The sequence below is a fragment of the Balearica regulorum genome, chromosome 23, assembly GCF_011004875.1.
Source record: "Balearica regulorum gibbericeps isolate bBalReg1 chromosome 23, bBalReg1.pri, whole genome shotgun sequence".
In the NCBI taxonomy this organism is placed as follows: domain Eukaryota; kingdom Metazoa; phylum Chordata; class Aves; order Gruiformes; family Gruidae; genus Balearica; species Balearica regulorum.
The window spans coordinates 2,732,646-2,748,882 of NC_046206.1; the positions used below are offsets into that span (position 1 = coordinate 2,732,646).

Here is a 16,237-nt window from a genome sequence, read left to right on the forward strand (position 1 = left end):
TAAAACTTAAAAGGTGCAAGTGAAGCAGGAGAAAATGTCTATGATGACAGTAGTCTACAGTGTAAGAGATAGTGTCTGGGAACAGAAATGCACTTAAAAATACCTACCTAGGGGTTTTCTGGATATATGGTATCACCATGACATCCGAGCCCTGTGACACTTGAGCAGAACTGAGGTTCATCTCTGTTTATATTCTTGTTTTAAAATGCAGAATAACAGCGATCCAGCTGTTTAAGCAGCTGCTGTTTGGATCAGGGTTGTGTTTTTTCAAATGTGATGTCCTGATTCTTAGTAAGAGCAAGCAGTGCTGGGCTCCAGGTACCTAGCTTCTCTGTTGGGATAATAGTCCATTTTGTGTCAAAAGGTGAACTTTCACTTGTCTTTGAAAGGGAGAAAAGTCAAAACAAAATCAAAATGTTTCCAGGCCTTTTCTAAACACCCAGAATATCAACACTGACCTGTCGTGCCTGGCACTGGCAGTTCAGCGCTGCGGTCCTGGGAGTGTTTTTCCATTGACAAAGCTGTGAAGCCTGCTAAGCAAATAGCATCAAGTTCAGGAAAACACCCCAAGTGTGTACTTGCCCCAAGGCGGATCACAAAACATAATCAGGTCACAAAAGAGCCCTTGGAGCCACCCTTACCAAATCTGCAGGTAGGAAGGTGTTATTTGCTGTTTTTTCCGTGCTCAGGGTGATTGTATGCCCTCACCCACTGTCTGTCAGACAGGCATGTTGGACTGCTATGGCCCCAAAATCCTCACTGTTTGATTCTTTCCCCAGCTCCTGTCCATTCCTTTGCATAGCTCTCTAAAGTGTGGGAAAGTAATATTTTTGCTTTGATGAAAGCAGCTACGTGCGTGTTAAAAGGAATAAAAATTCTCAGTTGCTTACGCTGCTTTTTTGCACACAGCAGTCTCCTTATCTGTCGCTTTTCTGTCCTTGTGTCCAGGTTATGGAGACGGAGAGGATGATTTATCTAGTGACAGAGTATGCTAGCGGAGGGGAAATATTTGGTAAGTACGTTTACTGCATTTTTTAATCAGATAATGCACTCAGTCAACTACAGTAAACTGAAAATAGCTGCCATGCTCTCTTGTTTCAGTTGAGAGATGCCCTTCAGCCTGAAAATGTTCCTTTGACAGGAGGGGTAAAGAAATAAATGATACCAACTTGACGATGGAAGAAGAACTTCCATAACCTCTGTTTATTCATTGACAGGTGGTGCCACTCCTCTTTCATGCTGACTTTGGGATTAAAGATGTTGGAAATAGTCATCTGGTTGGATTTTTAAAGTGTTGCTGAATACTTTGCTTCCCAGCAAGTGACGTGAAACTTGTTAACTGTAGCGGAAACATTGGTGTTTATCAGTAGCTTTCAGAGAATCAGGCTGTCCTGTGGTACTGTAGTATTCTGTTCTCAAAACCTGTATTTTCTTATCTTTTTGACGTCTGATGCTATCTTAGCATATATTAGTTACATCCATTTTAAACTCCATTGTCTGCTAACAATGTTTTGGCTGAGCTTTCTAGACCACAGAAGCTATTCTTTAAGGGAAAAAAAAAGTATCTGTGCAGAACTGTTGACTGACTTATTAATTTGTCTGATTACAACCAATGAGGAACTTGTAGAAATAGAGATTTACTCAGACACTGGGATTCTGTGCCAGGTGACAGAGTCAGAATTTTGCAAGATGGGTCTTTACCAGCTTAGCCAATGTGAGCCTCAGAAAAAGGGGGAAAATCCTTTGTGCTTGAAGCGAGCTGGCTTAAATCTGCTTCTAGGCAATGTCCTTGTGAGGATAGTCACATATGGCCTGTCAGCTAAATGGAAATACTTTCCTTTTTGTCCTGTTAAGTCATGGCCGTATATTCACTTCTGATGTCAGAGCCTCTCACTCTGCTGGAACTGGGGCTGAGTTGTAATAAAAGATGGAGCTCTTGGTGAAGCAAGAAAAGCCCCAAACTAAGGAAAATAAGACAACTGGAGCTAAAAAATGCTGGTTTCCAGTGAATGTAACCTAATGCCAGTTCCTCAGTACCTTTGTAAATGGCTGTCGTGTCATGCTGCCTTCTTGACATTGTCCACGTCCCTTGGATTCTTCTCTGAGAAGGTGACAGCTGAAGGAAGAAGCCAGTAGCAGCTGATATTTGCAAAGTGTGGATGAGAAACCTTGACTTTCTCCAGCCCGGTTGTTTCCTCAAACATGAATCACAGTGTAAGACACCCAGCGGTTCTGAAGGCTTGTGAAATTCTTCTTGCCTTCTGCAGCAAGCAAAATCACCTGAATGTGTATTAGAGCTTGCTTGTGCATGGATCACCGCAGAAAAGTATAAACCACTTCTTTCTTTTTCTCCCTCTTCTGTTGAATTTGGCAGAGATAGACTCATCCTTTTTAAATCCAGAACTGTGTGCAAGCTCATATACAAACTTGGAATGAATTTTCTGGGTTGCAAAAATAGCCTTCTACACGAGTCAAAGTGAAAATCTAATTGCTGTCTGAAATATGCTGTAGTAAATTCAGCTCATTAGCATGGCTAATTTCCATTACACTGCCCAGCATGTTCTCCTCATTGATAGCCAGGAGCAGCCCTGACGTCTTTCCAGACTGAAGCCAGGAGCCTGTTAGCCCCAACAGCCAACTTGCAGCATTTTTCAGGTGCTGCACAAGGCCCCACGTGCCCTTGGCGTTGGAGCAGAGAGGGGGAAACTAAAACCTTGTCTCTTTGTCATTGGCGTTTCCTGAGGAGTCATGCAGACTTTGTTCTAACAGCGGAAGCAATTTACAGGGAGGAAACAGCAACCCATTTTGGAAGGGTTTCCTTGCAGTCGTTAGCACTGAAGAATCTCACGTCCTCGTGCTGTTGGAGAAAGTCTCTCCCGGCACGGGCTGCCTTCGCACCCGCTCCGGCTCTGCCAGCGTCGTGCAGTGGGCAGAAGCTGGGGTTTACCTGTTATGGAGGGTAAAACGTTGCCTACGCGTTGCTCCGACTCGGTGCCCGTCCCTCTTACGGTAGGCTTGTTAGGAATGGCTGGACGTGCCGCAGGGATAGCCACATTGGGCGTGCATGGACAGGGCAGTCACTGTTCCTGGGGAATCCTCCGTATTAAATGTGCCTGTGCTGCATCTTTTGTCTCTCTCGATTGTCTCAACGTCTGTGTGACCTAGGTTTTAATGCAAAAGTGTAGTGCTGAGCTGTGGGGCTGACAACGTGGTTTTCTGGATGCTAAACACTCGGTGTAAGGCTGAGCGCCTCGAATAATCTGAAATCACAGCCTCATGCTTCTGCGGACCACAGGGTTTTGTTAGAAGTAAATCTAAGTCGTTTCCCTTGATGCTTTGAAAAGGCTTTCAGAGGTTTAAACTGTACTGTACAACTGTGAATATTTCATAGGCAGTAATATAGGCTGGAATTTTTAGCTGAAAGAATGGTAGTTTCTCCAAATGGCCATGGTTTAAGTCAGTGAGCATTGGATGCTTGTCTGTCTTGTCCCTTGTCGGTCTGAGCTCTGCAGGCTTTCCTGGCTTATCACCTCGGAGAGCTTTAGAACCTGTTTATCTGAATTTCCAGTAAAAGGGCTGACGGCTCCTTCAGTGGGCAAGCTGTGCCCTGAGTGCCTTTGATTCATCTGTTACTGGAAACGTTTGGATAATTCATGTTGTTTGCATAGCGGCGCACGGGGATCAGGGAGAAGACTTGTGCTGTGGGCTTAAGCAGCAAAATGTAAATTGTTGGTTTTGTCCCTACGCATGTTTTGCGTGTGGTTGGGTTGCTGGTTTGACATCAGGAACAAATGAATGTCTCCTTTTAAACATAGGGTGCTCTTTGTTCCAGGTCCCTCAAGTGTCCTTTTCTTGAGGTCAAACAGAAAATAGTCTAAAAGTCTGTTTTGACTTCAGCTCTTTACTATCAATACTGTAAATAATCTGCAGTCCTCATTGACAAGAGTACGGGTACTTGGTCGATTAACAAATTCTTGGGAAACTTGACAAAACTATGGCCTGTTACTGTGGTTAGCACGTCTGCTGCCTCTGCCCCTTCTCTCCATCTCCGGCTCATCCGAAGCTTTCTGAGTGTGAACCGGACAGACACGTTTAACGACATGGTACCAGTCTCTAGAAGGTCAGGCTGCTTCTGAGACCACAAGGTCACCAAATATGCTGGAAACTTAACTTGATCCACTACACACGAAGCTCGAGCAGCGTTCGCTTTCCAGACAGAAAGTGACTTAAAAGCGCAAGGAGCCTGTCTAGGGGCGAAAAGTGGAAACCTGTGTATTAGTCCTGTCTCTTAACCAGAAGATGCTTTTTTCTTCAGTGTAGGATTTTACTGTGTTTTCTAATGTGGAGAGCAGCATCAGGTGCTTTGTAGAAGCACAGAGAACAGCAACTGATGCTTTTAAGGGTTGTGAAAGGAGAGCATGCATCCCTTCTCTGGAAAACACTCAAAGGAGCAACGCCGTACGCCCCTTCAGCTCCCGAAGAGCGCACCGAGGTGTGGCGAGTCTGTGCTGCTGGACTCGGTGCACTGGAGATGAGCGTGCTGGCTCCCAGCTGAGTGTTCGGGTCATCTCTGCAGCCTCCGTTGCACGAGAGGTTTATGCAGACTAAGCTTGCAATGGTTAATTTTGGCATACAGTTGCCCTTGGTGGTATGTGAAGTATTCTGTAGCTTCATTGTTTCTGTCCTTCCTCTGGAGCTGGTGCAGAAATGTCAGCGGTCTCCCAGTGCTGTGCCTATGTGCAGAGCTTGGAGACCTGCCTCCACTCATGCTTCTTCAGGAAAAGTGAAATTTCACGCCTAACCTAAAAAGATTATTTTTTTCCCACAGCCTCAGCAGGACTGACTAATAGAAGGGGCTGTTTGAGAGAGATAGGAGCCTTGCGCTTTGTTTTAAGAGCACCGGCTATATCGGCAGGCTGTGCTCCCAGATTCAAGTGGAGTAAAAGATGTGAATGACCTTGACTTGTTTAGGAGCCGAGCTACGCGCTGTCGATCAGTGGGGATGCTTAAATTGGAGCGGGCCCTTGCTCAACCCTGCTTGTCTGTCCCCCAACTCTGTAGAGTAAAAAACCTTATGACTGCGCAAATGACTAAATACGATATGATGGGGCTGTTTGAGATAGTAAAGTTTGCTTTTCCTAGCAAGTGACTTGAGGGTCATATCAGAATTGGTCATGGATTTCCTTCCCCAGGCCTGGTTCAGAATTGCACATGGAATAAGTTTATCCGATGAATAGAACTTAATTGACAAGTTCTCTGAAAAACAACTCCACTCTGTTGCACAACATGAGCAGTCAAATGTAGAGAAGTAGGTTGCTGTGCAGTCAGGAGCCAGCAGAACTGCTTTGATGGATCTTGGTAATTAGTATTTACTGCAAGTCAATTATGTCGCAGGTATTTTAATTAATGGGTGACTGGGAAAAATACAACCACCTGATGAGAAACCTTCAGAAGTGATTTATTTTTATTATTTTCAAGAACAGATCTCGTCTATCGAGCTCTCCAGTTTATTGGAGGTTATGGAGTGAAATGAACCACTTCAGCCTATTTTTGTCCAGAAGTTTTCGAGGTCGACTCGATAGCACAGCCGAGAAGTAGTAGCCTCTTGAGGTGGGCAAGGAGATAAGCCCTCGGGGTCTGGCTTGCTAGTGCCTCTGCTAACCCACTCCGTGGCCCACGTTGGAGGGGAGAAGGCTTGTGCAGACCTCTGAAGCCTTTCCCACATGGTGGGCAAACTCGGGAGCACTCCTGGTCCCATGTGTGGTTGCTGGGGACTAGCCAGGATGCTTCTCCGCTTTCTCTTGGGGTTTGGTGTGTTTTTTTTTTTTTACTCGTAGCACTGTCCTTAACTCCGTAATCTTGCAAACTGCTTACCGTGCTACATCAGTTTTAGCTAGGTTTGCTTATAGAGTAGAGAGATATTAGGAAAGGGTAAGAAATGTATTTCATAACTGCAGCTCGTTTGGATTTTTACGCTTTTTCTGGCAGAGTTTTCGGTTGCCTGTTCTGCCGATGCTTCAGGGGAGCGGGGTGCTTTTTCTCCTCTTGTTGCTGCCACTTCTACTGCCTGTCTCCTGCCTGTCCATCCCTGCTTGCAGGGTGGTGTGATGTGTGGCTTCTCTGTCTGGGCGCTTTGAGGTGTTAAGCGGATGGAGTTAAGTTGGGTTGCTGCTGTATGCCCACCTTTCATCTCTTAGAGAGACTTTCCCACGTGTGTGATGCTAGCTTCTAAGGAAAGCCTAGCTGGCAGCAAATCCTATCTTTGAGTGAGAGTATAGATTTTCAACAAAATGCTTGAGAGTACTCAGATTTCTGTAGTAGAGGCAAGCTCTGTTTTCGTAATGAGATGCAATGTTGAATATTGCACCAAAACAGTAGCAAGTATTTTCAGGCTTGGTATTTGTCCGAAGAAGAAGGTTTAAAAAAAGCTTTATTTTGATACAGACAAAAATTTTAAAATTTTTACAGTTCTCACAAAACAGTTCTGATTTTCCAGCCGGCCCCATCAGCTGTCCTCTAATTAGAGGAAGGTTTGTAATTTTAAAGCCTTTCACTTGGAGACAGCCCGGGTAGGGGCTGCTGTGGCAGCCGTGTGCCGGAGTCCCTTCCCATATAGCTTCATTGGTGACCCCATCTGATGTTGGATCCTGGAAAACATGCTGGTGCCCACGTCGTTCCCCATCTCCACCCTCCGCGTCGCTCGCCGCAAGCCTGCGAGAAGCCCCTGTCTGGATTGCGCTCGCTGTGTGAATAACTGCTTTGTTCTTTGCTCCGTCCCTTGCAGATCACTTGGTGGCCCATGGGCGTATGGCAGAGAAGGAAGCCCGGAGAAAGTTCAAGCAAATAGTGGCCGCCGTCAACTTTTGTCACTGCCGTAATATAGTCCACAGAGATCTGAAGGCAGAAAATCTACTTCTGGATGCCAACCTTAACATCAAAATAGCAGGTGAGCTAAGACCAGCGGTGTGGGAGGAAGGCGGCAGCTGCTTTCAGAAGTTAATAAATGTAGGCATTGGCTGCTTCCAGGTATTCAGAAAGAAGGAAACACAGTGCAGCTAAAGGAAGCTTTGGATTTCTATGTGGCCTGCTGCCCAGAGCTGAAACTGCCAGGTTGTAGCCAGGAGACTTACGTCTCCCTTAGAGCAGTGCAAAATAAAAGAAGGAAAAAAAAAAGAAAAGCAGGTTTGGCTCCACAAACAGATATGCACCTCTAGATGCTGCGGTGTTCCAATACACTGGATAATGGGCAAGACTAATATTGAAAAATTGACCTCGTTTTGAGTCCTGCTGCTGGTTTAGGACTTCTCTGAAACAGGTCGGACTAGGTGAGAGAAGAAGAATGGAAAAGTAGGGATGGCAAGGCTTATGGTAGAGCAGCGGAGGGGAAACGGCACTCGTGGAATCACTTCACTGTGCTGTCTGACAGAGCAAGAGAACAGCCCCGGTGCTTTGGGTATCTTACTCGTTGCAGGGAGAGAAGCTGAAGTTACTACACAAACAGGCTCTTACCGTCTGTTCCCAGAGTTTTGCCAGGCAGTGGGGTTTTTGCTAATAAAAAAAGAGAGAGCTGCACTTTAGGTGGTTTCCAGACTGACCTAGCCCAGGCCTGCATGTCTGCGATCCTCCTGTAGTGAGCCTGGGCTGCACTACCTAGGCTTGGCTTGATGTAGCCTTGTGGGATTATGGAGCAACCGATTGAAACAAGAGGATTTAGTATGCCCTGGTCATCTCATTTCACGGGCTCTTGCATCGGAAGAGCTCGTACTTACCATTTAATTCTATTAGAGCCTAGTGCACAGCAGAGCATTTTTGGAAAGCACTTTGTCCCCTCTCTTAGTAGACTTCCTTGGAGACCTTGTTGGCTTTTACAAGGGTTTGTAACGCGATTTTTTTTTTTTTTTTTAAGAAAAGGGATGCTTAAGGCTATAGAACTGTTCAGTCTGGGACCAATGTTAATACTGGATAAGAGCCTCTGTACAGAAGGAGGGCAGCGGCAAGCACCTCTTGGTAACCGCTGCGCTGGGCAGTGGAAGGAGTGGGTGGCAGGTAACAGGGCTCCCACGAGAAATGCTGCTCAGGAAGGCTTTGTAAGCAGCGCTGCCTGGTACCCGCTTCATGCAAATGGATGCACTAATGATTTGAGGCCATCTTGTGTTCATGGGGTAAAATCTAATCTGCATGTTGTGGGGAGGGTGCCCAGCAAATAAAGAGAAAGAAAAGTTAAAAACTAACCCAGGTAGAAACTGGAATACAGCTGGATTTCCTAAAGAAATGTCCACACGAGCATGCTGACAAGCTCTGTGGATGTCTGAAAATTATGGAAACTTTTTTATCATCTGAGGGAGTTGGAAACTATTTTCCTTCCAAATCTCTCCTCCCGGAATGGACTCTAGAAGATAGTTCCCACCCTGGTGGTGGTAGTGTTTGACTTGGCAGGAAGATACAGCTGTGATTTGAAGAGTAGCCTGGAAAAGCTGATTTATAGTATAGGATTTTCCAAGTATTAAGTTTTGTCTCTATAACTCATCAGTTACAACTTGACGCCAGTTCTTCCATTGTTTCAAGAGCAAAAAAAGAAGCGATAGCAACTGATCTTTCACACCAGACCTCCCAGAATAAATACTACAGAAACGTACAAAGCCCTGCTATGCAGGGTGGAAGATCAGCTAAACTCGCCCTGCCAAACCCGTTGGCAGTGTCTAGCTCAAACCTCTTCAATAACACATTTAATATTCAGCTGATGGAAGCTACTGATGCATCTCGAGTGTCTTCTGAAGGGACTACAGCTTTGCGGTGGTTCTGATGGCCATATGCGCAGTCTTTGACGTGCATTTCAGCAGCTTCTGGAGTTTTTCAGACCTTTCAGATTCTCAGCAGCGCAGCTTTTCTAGCGCATTGCTGCTCACCCCCATTTGCAGCTTTGCAGCCCTTGCTCAGCATCGGTTCAGTGCCTGACACTTTGCGAGGTAGCGCAGCAGTCCGGCAGTAGGTTAGTGCTGCTCTTCTCACTCTGTGGTGACTACAAGTGGGCTTTTCGGGTTTGGGGGTTTGGGAGTGATTGCAACTATAGTTTTTCTGTAAACAGTAAGATACAAACGCTGTTACCCTAGCTCTCATTTTTCCCATGGATGCTTTTTCTCCGATGTACCTTCTGAAAGTCTGAGTCAGTAGCTTCTGGCACTACGTTAGCTGGTGCTCCGAGTCAGAGAGTTCAGCCAGGAGCTGAGATTATTGCTAAATACCCAGGCCTTCCTGGGGTACGATTTCAGAGAGGAATCCAATCTAGGCATTGCTTTGCATTAATTTGCAGGAGCCTGCTGGCTCTTTCACCTTCTGAGGATAAAAGTCCCTGTTGTGCAGATGCTAGAACCAGCTCTCTGAAGCTCTGCTCTGAGGAAACGTGAGGGACAGGGCCCATTCGGGTTTTCTGTAGTGCATAGATGTTTGTAAATATTTTCCTTATTCTCCCTTTATCACATCATTGTGACTTTTACCTTGCTCTTCTCCCTCTGTATCTGTTTGTGGAAAGAGACCTGGTTGCTCCCTGGGGATTTGGATTTGTACGTCTCCTTGGACTGGGGTGACTTCTCATAGTTTTTAAGAAAGTTTAAGTTGTAGTTTGGGTTTTTGTTTGGTTTTTAGATTTTGTTTTGTTATTTGTTGCTTTGTGGTTTTCAAGTCTTCCCCCTTAACTTTTTAGGGGGCTTTAAAAAAGCCTGCTGTTTTCACCAGGCCTGACCTCAGTTCCTGCAGCACAGGTGGGTGCTGGAAGCTGTTGCCAGCCTTTGAGCAGCGCGTTGTCTAAGACGGAGGCGTCTGGCTCCAGCTCCCCGCAGAGATGAGCAGCGTGACTCACCCGGAGCCCAGAAAGTGCTGGGTAGAGCAGGGAACGCCTCGTCCCTCTGTCCCATGCAGAGCTGGAGCTGGTGCCGGGCTGCATGGGGTGATATTCACTGCTTTGAAAAGATGGCTGGTTCCCAAAGCCCACCTGAGTACACAGGAGGACAAATAAAAGTAACTACACCAGAATAATTTGCTCAAAATCTGTGAAGTACCAAAATTCCAGCCTGTTCCTGCACAGTTGGAAAGAGTTTACATCTGAACTTGACTACAGATGCTTTGTTGTTAGGATGTGGAAATACATTTAGAGCTGTGGTTTTTGTCGCTTGCTCTGGTAGTTGTAATTCAGGCACTCGTTACGCATCCCACTCTAAACGTGAGACACAACAGCTCTGAAGCTTGCAGAGACAGAAGAGAATTGTGCCGCTGTGTACTATTTCCCTGAAATAGTCCTCCGAAGGCTGACTGCTCTTGTGTCTTGGAAGTTTAGATGACTTCGTTTCCAACAGTAAAACCCTAAAAGGTGTTTAACTGCCTTGTTTTGATACTGTGATGCTTTTAAAAAACACTTACCACCTCTGCACTCCGTTCTGAGGTTGGGTTTGAGCAGTGTTGTCTGTACTCCGGGTATTTCTGCAGGAGCACGCCACGCTAAGTGGTATTCACAAGCGTAAACCATCTCTGCATTGCAAATTTTGCCCCTGCAAAGGGATGGGATGTACCCTTCTGGAGCTGAGCTAGCAGGAGCTGTTGGAAGGAGGCGAGGAGAGTCACCTGAAATCAGGTCATGGAAAATCCCGTAAGAAAAGTGGCGAGTGGGAGCACAGACTCACCAGTCTGTGCCTTGTCCGTGGAGCGTTCTGTGCCTCCTGCACAGAGGTGTCAGCCGTCGCTGGGCCTCGCTGGTGGCTGCTCTTGGAAGTTGGTGTGAAACTCTGGGTGCTGGTGTAAGGAGGCTTAAAAAAGACAACCGATTCCCTTTCAGCAGGGTAGTCTTGAATGTGTTAGGGCAAACCTATATTCTTATGCGATTCAGGAAAACAAACCTTTCTTGATAGCTGAAGAATGCATGCCAAAGTTCTTACCTTCTGAAGCACATATGAAAGACTGTAAGGAGAAATAAGCATATGAAAAGGAAGGTGAATTTTCAAGATGAATGTGTAATTATTTCAAGAAACAGGAAAAGAGCTATTGTGCTTTGGCATCTCAGATATTCTTTATTGTTTGTATACACATATTAAAACAGGCACTTTCAGCGAAATTCTCCTTGCACAGCACTGGGCTCCTGCATTTCACTGCCAGGTAGGCAGTCAGCTGTGCTTTATCCCCAATGTGCTGCAGCTCTGACCAGTGACGGAGTCAAAATGAATCTTAAGCTCTTTATCGAAGACTTGTCCTTTCTGCAGCTGTACTGTATCTTTTGGCCACAATGCTTTTTGCTTTAATCGGTTAGAATTTGCAAACTGTGAGTATTTCTCAGTTTTTCTCAGTATTTCTCTGTGTGAGAGAGGCTGTGTGTTTTACTTTTATTCAATTGAGGTGAAAAAGAAATAAATTATTAGCAAAGAGTCTGTCTCTTTGTAAGAAAAAGCTTGCTTCTCTTGACTCCAGACTTTGGTTCCTTTCTTCTCTCCAGCGTGAGTCCCAGCTGTGTGCCAGGGGGTGGCAGGTTAATTAGCAGCGAATGCCATTGGTGCCTGCTAAGCTGATGGTTGACTGCTTTTAAGGTTAAGACCTCTCTTTTAATTTCTCTTTCAGGATTTTTTTTTTTTTTATTATTTGCTGTTGGTGGATAATTTGACTTGGTTTGTAGAGCTGCCTGCCATAACCAGCTCACATAGTACTTTCTGGAAAATCAAAATTCCTGTTCTTTTTGTCTTTGCATTCTGTCCTTGCTGGCGGCTGCCCTGGCCCTAAGGAAGTTGTGAAATTTGACAGGGGAGAAGCTGAAGGTTGCAACTTAACACACAGGATTTATGTGGGATTTCTTGAATCCAAGGTGGAAGCCCCATTTCAAACCATCCGCCTGACTTGCAGCAGCCCTAGTTGATCTGATTGATGGTGTAATGACTCCAGCATGGAAATGGCATGGATGGAAAGTGAAGAGCAGGCTTTTAGAAAGTTCTGCTAAGTGAAAGCCGTGCGGTTATAGTATGTGAAGCAGGCCTAAGTCGTGGTATTTTGCAGCAGGTTGTTTACACGGGTGTGCTTTACACTGTCTGCAGTGGAGGTGCCGCTGTTAACACTTGATCTTTTTCTCTTGGTACGGAGAGAAGTTGCACGCTGTCTGGGTGGTTTCGGCGTTGCTCTTGCTGCTCTTGCCTCTTCTGCGTGCTTGTTTCTCCCATGTCTGTGTGTCGGTTATCCATTACAGGATTGTACCTGACTTTACCGGACTTGGCAAATTACTTATATACCAGTTGTTCAGGATGGTTGGAGGGGATCATGGTCCTCTAATCGCTTCTCTTTGTTCTTTCAGATTTCGGGTTCAGCAACATCTTCACACCCGGTCAGCTGCTGAAAACCTGGTGTGGGAGTCCTCCCTATGCTGCTCCAGAGCTCTTTGAAGGAAAGGAATATGATGGGCCAAAGGTTGACATTTGGGTATGCGATGAACCTCATTCTGTCTTACTTTGATCTAATTTTTGCTCTGTTTGGCTTTGCTTCATGAATACTTAGTACCTGTCTTGGGGAGAAGCTCCCGATATGGCAAAATGTTTTTTGAAGAAATGCTTATAAAGTTTTATTCTGGCTACTGTCTGACATGTTTTCTTTACTGGGAGGCATGTGCCAAAAATATTAGTTGCCCAGATGTACATTTTCATTTAGTTTCCCAAAAATACAGTTTACTTTGGTGCTATTGAATGGCAGAGTACTTACTGCAGTAGGGCTTGCATCTGGCAGAGCTGAGAGGAAGTTTTCAAGTTTTGCTCTACGAGGTTTTTGTGGAGAGCAGGTTAATGTGGAGCCTTGGAACAGTCTCCTGTGTGGCACTAGTTGTGCCGTGCTGAGAAGCCTGCTTTGCCCTGCAGCCCTGCCTTTCCACGCTGGCTTGGTCGGTGGCCTGCTGCCCTGCCTCTCCTCCTCGTGGGGCTCCCCAAGCTCTGCCAGCCAAGCCCAATGAGTGGAAGGGCTTCTGAGGCTCCAAAGAAAGCCTAAATTAGGCTTGAAGGAGGAATTAACCTGGCCTGGGGCTGAGATGTCAACGAGGTCCGCTCCCATGGGATTTGCTTGTTCTTTATTATTATTTTATTCTATTGAAACAACATTTACTGCAATTAACTGCAGTCTCCCAGTCTCTCCCTCTAACATCGCTGATGCGACCTTTGTTTCGGACGCAGAGTCTCGGCGTGGTGCTGTACGTGCTGGTCTGCGGCGCTCTGCCCTTCGACGGGAGCACGCTGCAGAACCTGCGGGCGAGGGTGCTCAGCGGGAAATTTCGCATTCCATTTTTCATGTCCACAGGTAAGGGGCGCACGCACCATGGTGCTGGGCAGGCTTACAGATTCTCTGGAGCACTGAAATTATGGTATACCAGTTGATTTATATACCAGTGAAGCGCTATGCCAGGAAGCTTATCCACTGGATGGTGGTTTGTAGCGTAAGCTGAAATGAGTTCTGAATCTGGAATTTAGAAACCAAAGTACTCTTATTTAAAATCTTAGCTTTCATGTATATAACTATACAAACTAGAGCAAAATGTTGTCAAAGATACTCTCTTTCTAAATTTTGGGAGATGCGAAAGCTAAAAATGGAGGAGCGATTTAGGAATGTGGAGGCTCTCTCTATACCTGTTTTAGACCAGAAGCTTTTTGCAGCATTGTGGCACGTGAATTTCGAGCAGTAGCCACATTAGAGATGAATCTCTGTCCCGTTTCTGCAAAACTGCTTCGGAACGCTTTAGTAATGAATCTTGTTTTTTTGAAAAGTGTGATTCATCCTCGGATAAAACCACCTTCACTTAAGAACGAGTCATAGGTAGGTATGCTGAGGGAGAGCCTCAGCAGTGCCCCATGGTGACAGCATGCACGTGACACGATGGAGGAATCATTCACAGCGAGCTGCTGCTGAGTGGGGAATGTTCAGAGGCTACTTTGCTCTTCAACCCCCAAAAGCTCGTCGTGTCCCTGGGCAGTGGCGGCAGGACGGGGAGGGACAGGGTGACAGCATGCCACCTAGGGGCTCCGGCAAACAGCATAGGGGCCCGCTGGCCTAGGTGGCTGGCTTCCTTCCTTCCTTCCTAGCATGGGGAAATCAAATATCTGCGGCCAAGTGGCACGTTGGGGACTGAGTGGGTGCGAAGGGCAGAAGAAGCAGTATTTTTTGCTATGTATGACTTTCTACAGAGAAGTGCGTTGCTTGGAAATCAGAAAAGGGCTTTGGCCCTCACAGCACGAGGCTGCCTGCTCCAGAAGCAGTGTCCCCCCCTGCGGGTCACCCAGCCCCTCTCTTCCCTTGCAGAATGTGAACATCTGATCCGCCACATGCTGGTCTTGGACCCGAGCAAGCGGCTCTCCATGGAGCAGATCTGCAAACACAAGTGGATGAAGCTTGGGGAGGCTGATGCGGAGTTTGACAGGGTGAGCAGCAGAAGCGAGCCACTGGGCAAGTGGGGTCTGCTCAGCGCCTGCCAGGCTGCAAATGGGCTCTGGGCACGTAGCGCTGCAATGTTCGTTTCGGCTGGTTGAGAACTCTCATACCGAGTGCTGCTGTTCTGCTTTCTGTGTCTCCTGGTCTTGCTTTCCCTGTCGCTCCTCATACACATATATTTTTTTGTATCTTCCCCCCCGGCACTGAGAGCCTAAGGTGCTAGATTTTGAATTGGTGTGCCATCACCCTTCAAAGCTCGTGCCAGCTTGCAGCCGGAGCCTGGCACACAGGTTCTTCGGAGCGCTGTGACTCATCGGCGTGCCTTCGGGAATGTCAGTGCTGAAGCCTGTGTCTGTGCTTTTACAGCTGATAGCAGAGTGTCAGCACCTGAAGACTGAGAGGCAGATGGAGCCGCTGAACGAGGATGTGTTGCTGGCAATGGCGGACATGGGGCTGGACAAGGAGCGCACAATTCAGGTAGGAGACCGCAGCTGGCAGTTACGTCCTGCCTGTTCCCGCTGCAGATGGAACAGCTGTGGTTGTTGCTCATCACCTCCGGTAACTGAGCAACCTCAGCACTGCATGGAGTATTTTGTTGGTGTTTTTCTTGACAAAAAGAATTGACCACATCTTCCTTTTTCCTCTTTCAGTCATTACGAGCCGATGCCTATGATCACTACAGTGCAATCTACAGCCTGCTCTGCGACCGTCTGAAGAGAAACAAGAATCTGCGCATTGCAGCATCTCCAAATATACCACGGACCATGACCTTCCCCACCTCCGCTAACATCCAGGTAGATCCTGCTTGCGTAGTGTTCCTCCAGCCCTGCGAAGGAGGGCCAGCCAGTCCCTTACCTGCTAAACTCCCACTTGCTCGTGGGTGTCTTCATCCTGGCAGGACTGTCAAAACGTTCTTCATCTGAGAATTCCCTGTGTATTTAGGGTGCCATAATCCTGAGAGTAGGAACAGTTTGTTCTTTGGCTGTGGGCTCAATGAATACCCTTCAGATAGTCTCATGTTAGCTTGGTGACAGAGGAGAAGGCAAGGTGGGGGTTGCTGGCTGGGAGCTAGAATTTACAGACTGAGACTGCTGTGCCGTGCTTCTTCCTCAGTTTGTGCTGCTGTCCAAGAAATGAGTACTTGCTTTAAGAGAGGCCGGGTCCTACGGGAAGCAGAAGAGATGCTGACACTGTCTGAACAGAAGGGATGGGGGGAAATCAGGCAAACCCTTGAGAATTAAGAATAAATCTTCACTGGCTTCAGGGTAGCCTCCCTGTTCCCAAGTGCTCACGTCTGTGCACTGGTGTTAATCCATCAGTGTTTGTAAGAGATGTTAGCTTCATGTCTTCTGATTTTGATCTCTGCTCAGCAGACAGAACAGACAGGCAATACCTTGAGCATCAATGTGCCACAAGTCCAGCTCATCAACCCTGAAAACCAAATTGTGGAGGTGAGCTACACCCCTTGATGACCCCTACAAGTTCTTTTCCTGGGCTTGCATCGAAGTCTTTTGCTTGATCCTCACATTGTATTTCAACATCTCAACTGTTTTGCTTGCCCAGACTGACGGAACAATGAACTTGGACAGTGATGAAGGGGAAGAGCCATCGCCTGAAGCTCTGGTCCGTTACCTCTCCATGAGAAGGCACACGGTTGGAGTTGCTGACCCACGGTTAGTACTGGACCCTAACTCCCTGATGGAGGGTTAAGGGAACCTGAAGATTTACTCCTAGCACGTGATTCTCGTCCTTCTGAGATGCAAATTCGTGTGCTACATTGGCAGATGGGAGGCTAGTGCCCAAAGGG

The 16,237-nt window shown here is 46.7% G+C and overlaps 1 protein-coding gene across 7 annotated transcripts in view; it reads left to right on the plus strand.

Annotated features, from left to right (window-relative positions):
• The window catches only part of SIK3 (SIK family kinase 3), an 83,821-nt gene that overhangs the window by 47,271 nt on the left and 20,313 nt on the right, over positions 1 to 16,237 (plus strand). For 4 of the 7 annotated variants that reach the window (XM_075774385.1, XM_075774387.1, XM_075774389.1 and 1 more), the window contains exons 3-11: positions 949 to 1,012; positions 6,785 to 6,946; positions 12,320 to 12,444; positions 13,182 to 13,305; positions 14,302 to 14,420; positions 14,797 to 14,907; positions 15,081 to 15,224; positions 15,804 to 15,881; positions 15,994 to 16,103. In XM_075774385.1, coding sequence (XP_075630500.1) covers positions 949 to 1,012; positions 6,785 to 6,946; positions 12,320 to 12,444; positions 13,182 to 13,305; positions 14,302 to 14,420; positions 14,797 to 14,907; positions 15,081 to 15,224; positions 15,804 to 15,881; positions 15,994 to 16,103 — 1,037 coding nt within the window. Of the gene's footprint in view, positions 1 to 948; positions 1,013 to 6,784; positions 6,947 to 12,319; positions 12,445 to 13,181; positions 13,306 to 14,301; positions 14,421 to 14,796; positions 14,908 to 15,080; positions 15,225 to 15,800; positions 15,882 to 15,993; positions 16,104 to 16,237 lie in introns of all 7 variants that reach the window. The other 3 variants (XM_075774384.1, XM_075774386.1, XM_075774388.1) reach the window with 1 other exon arrangement.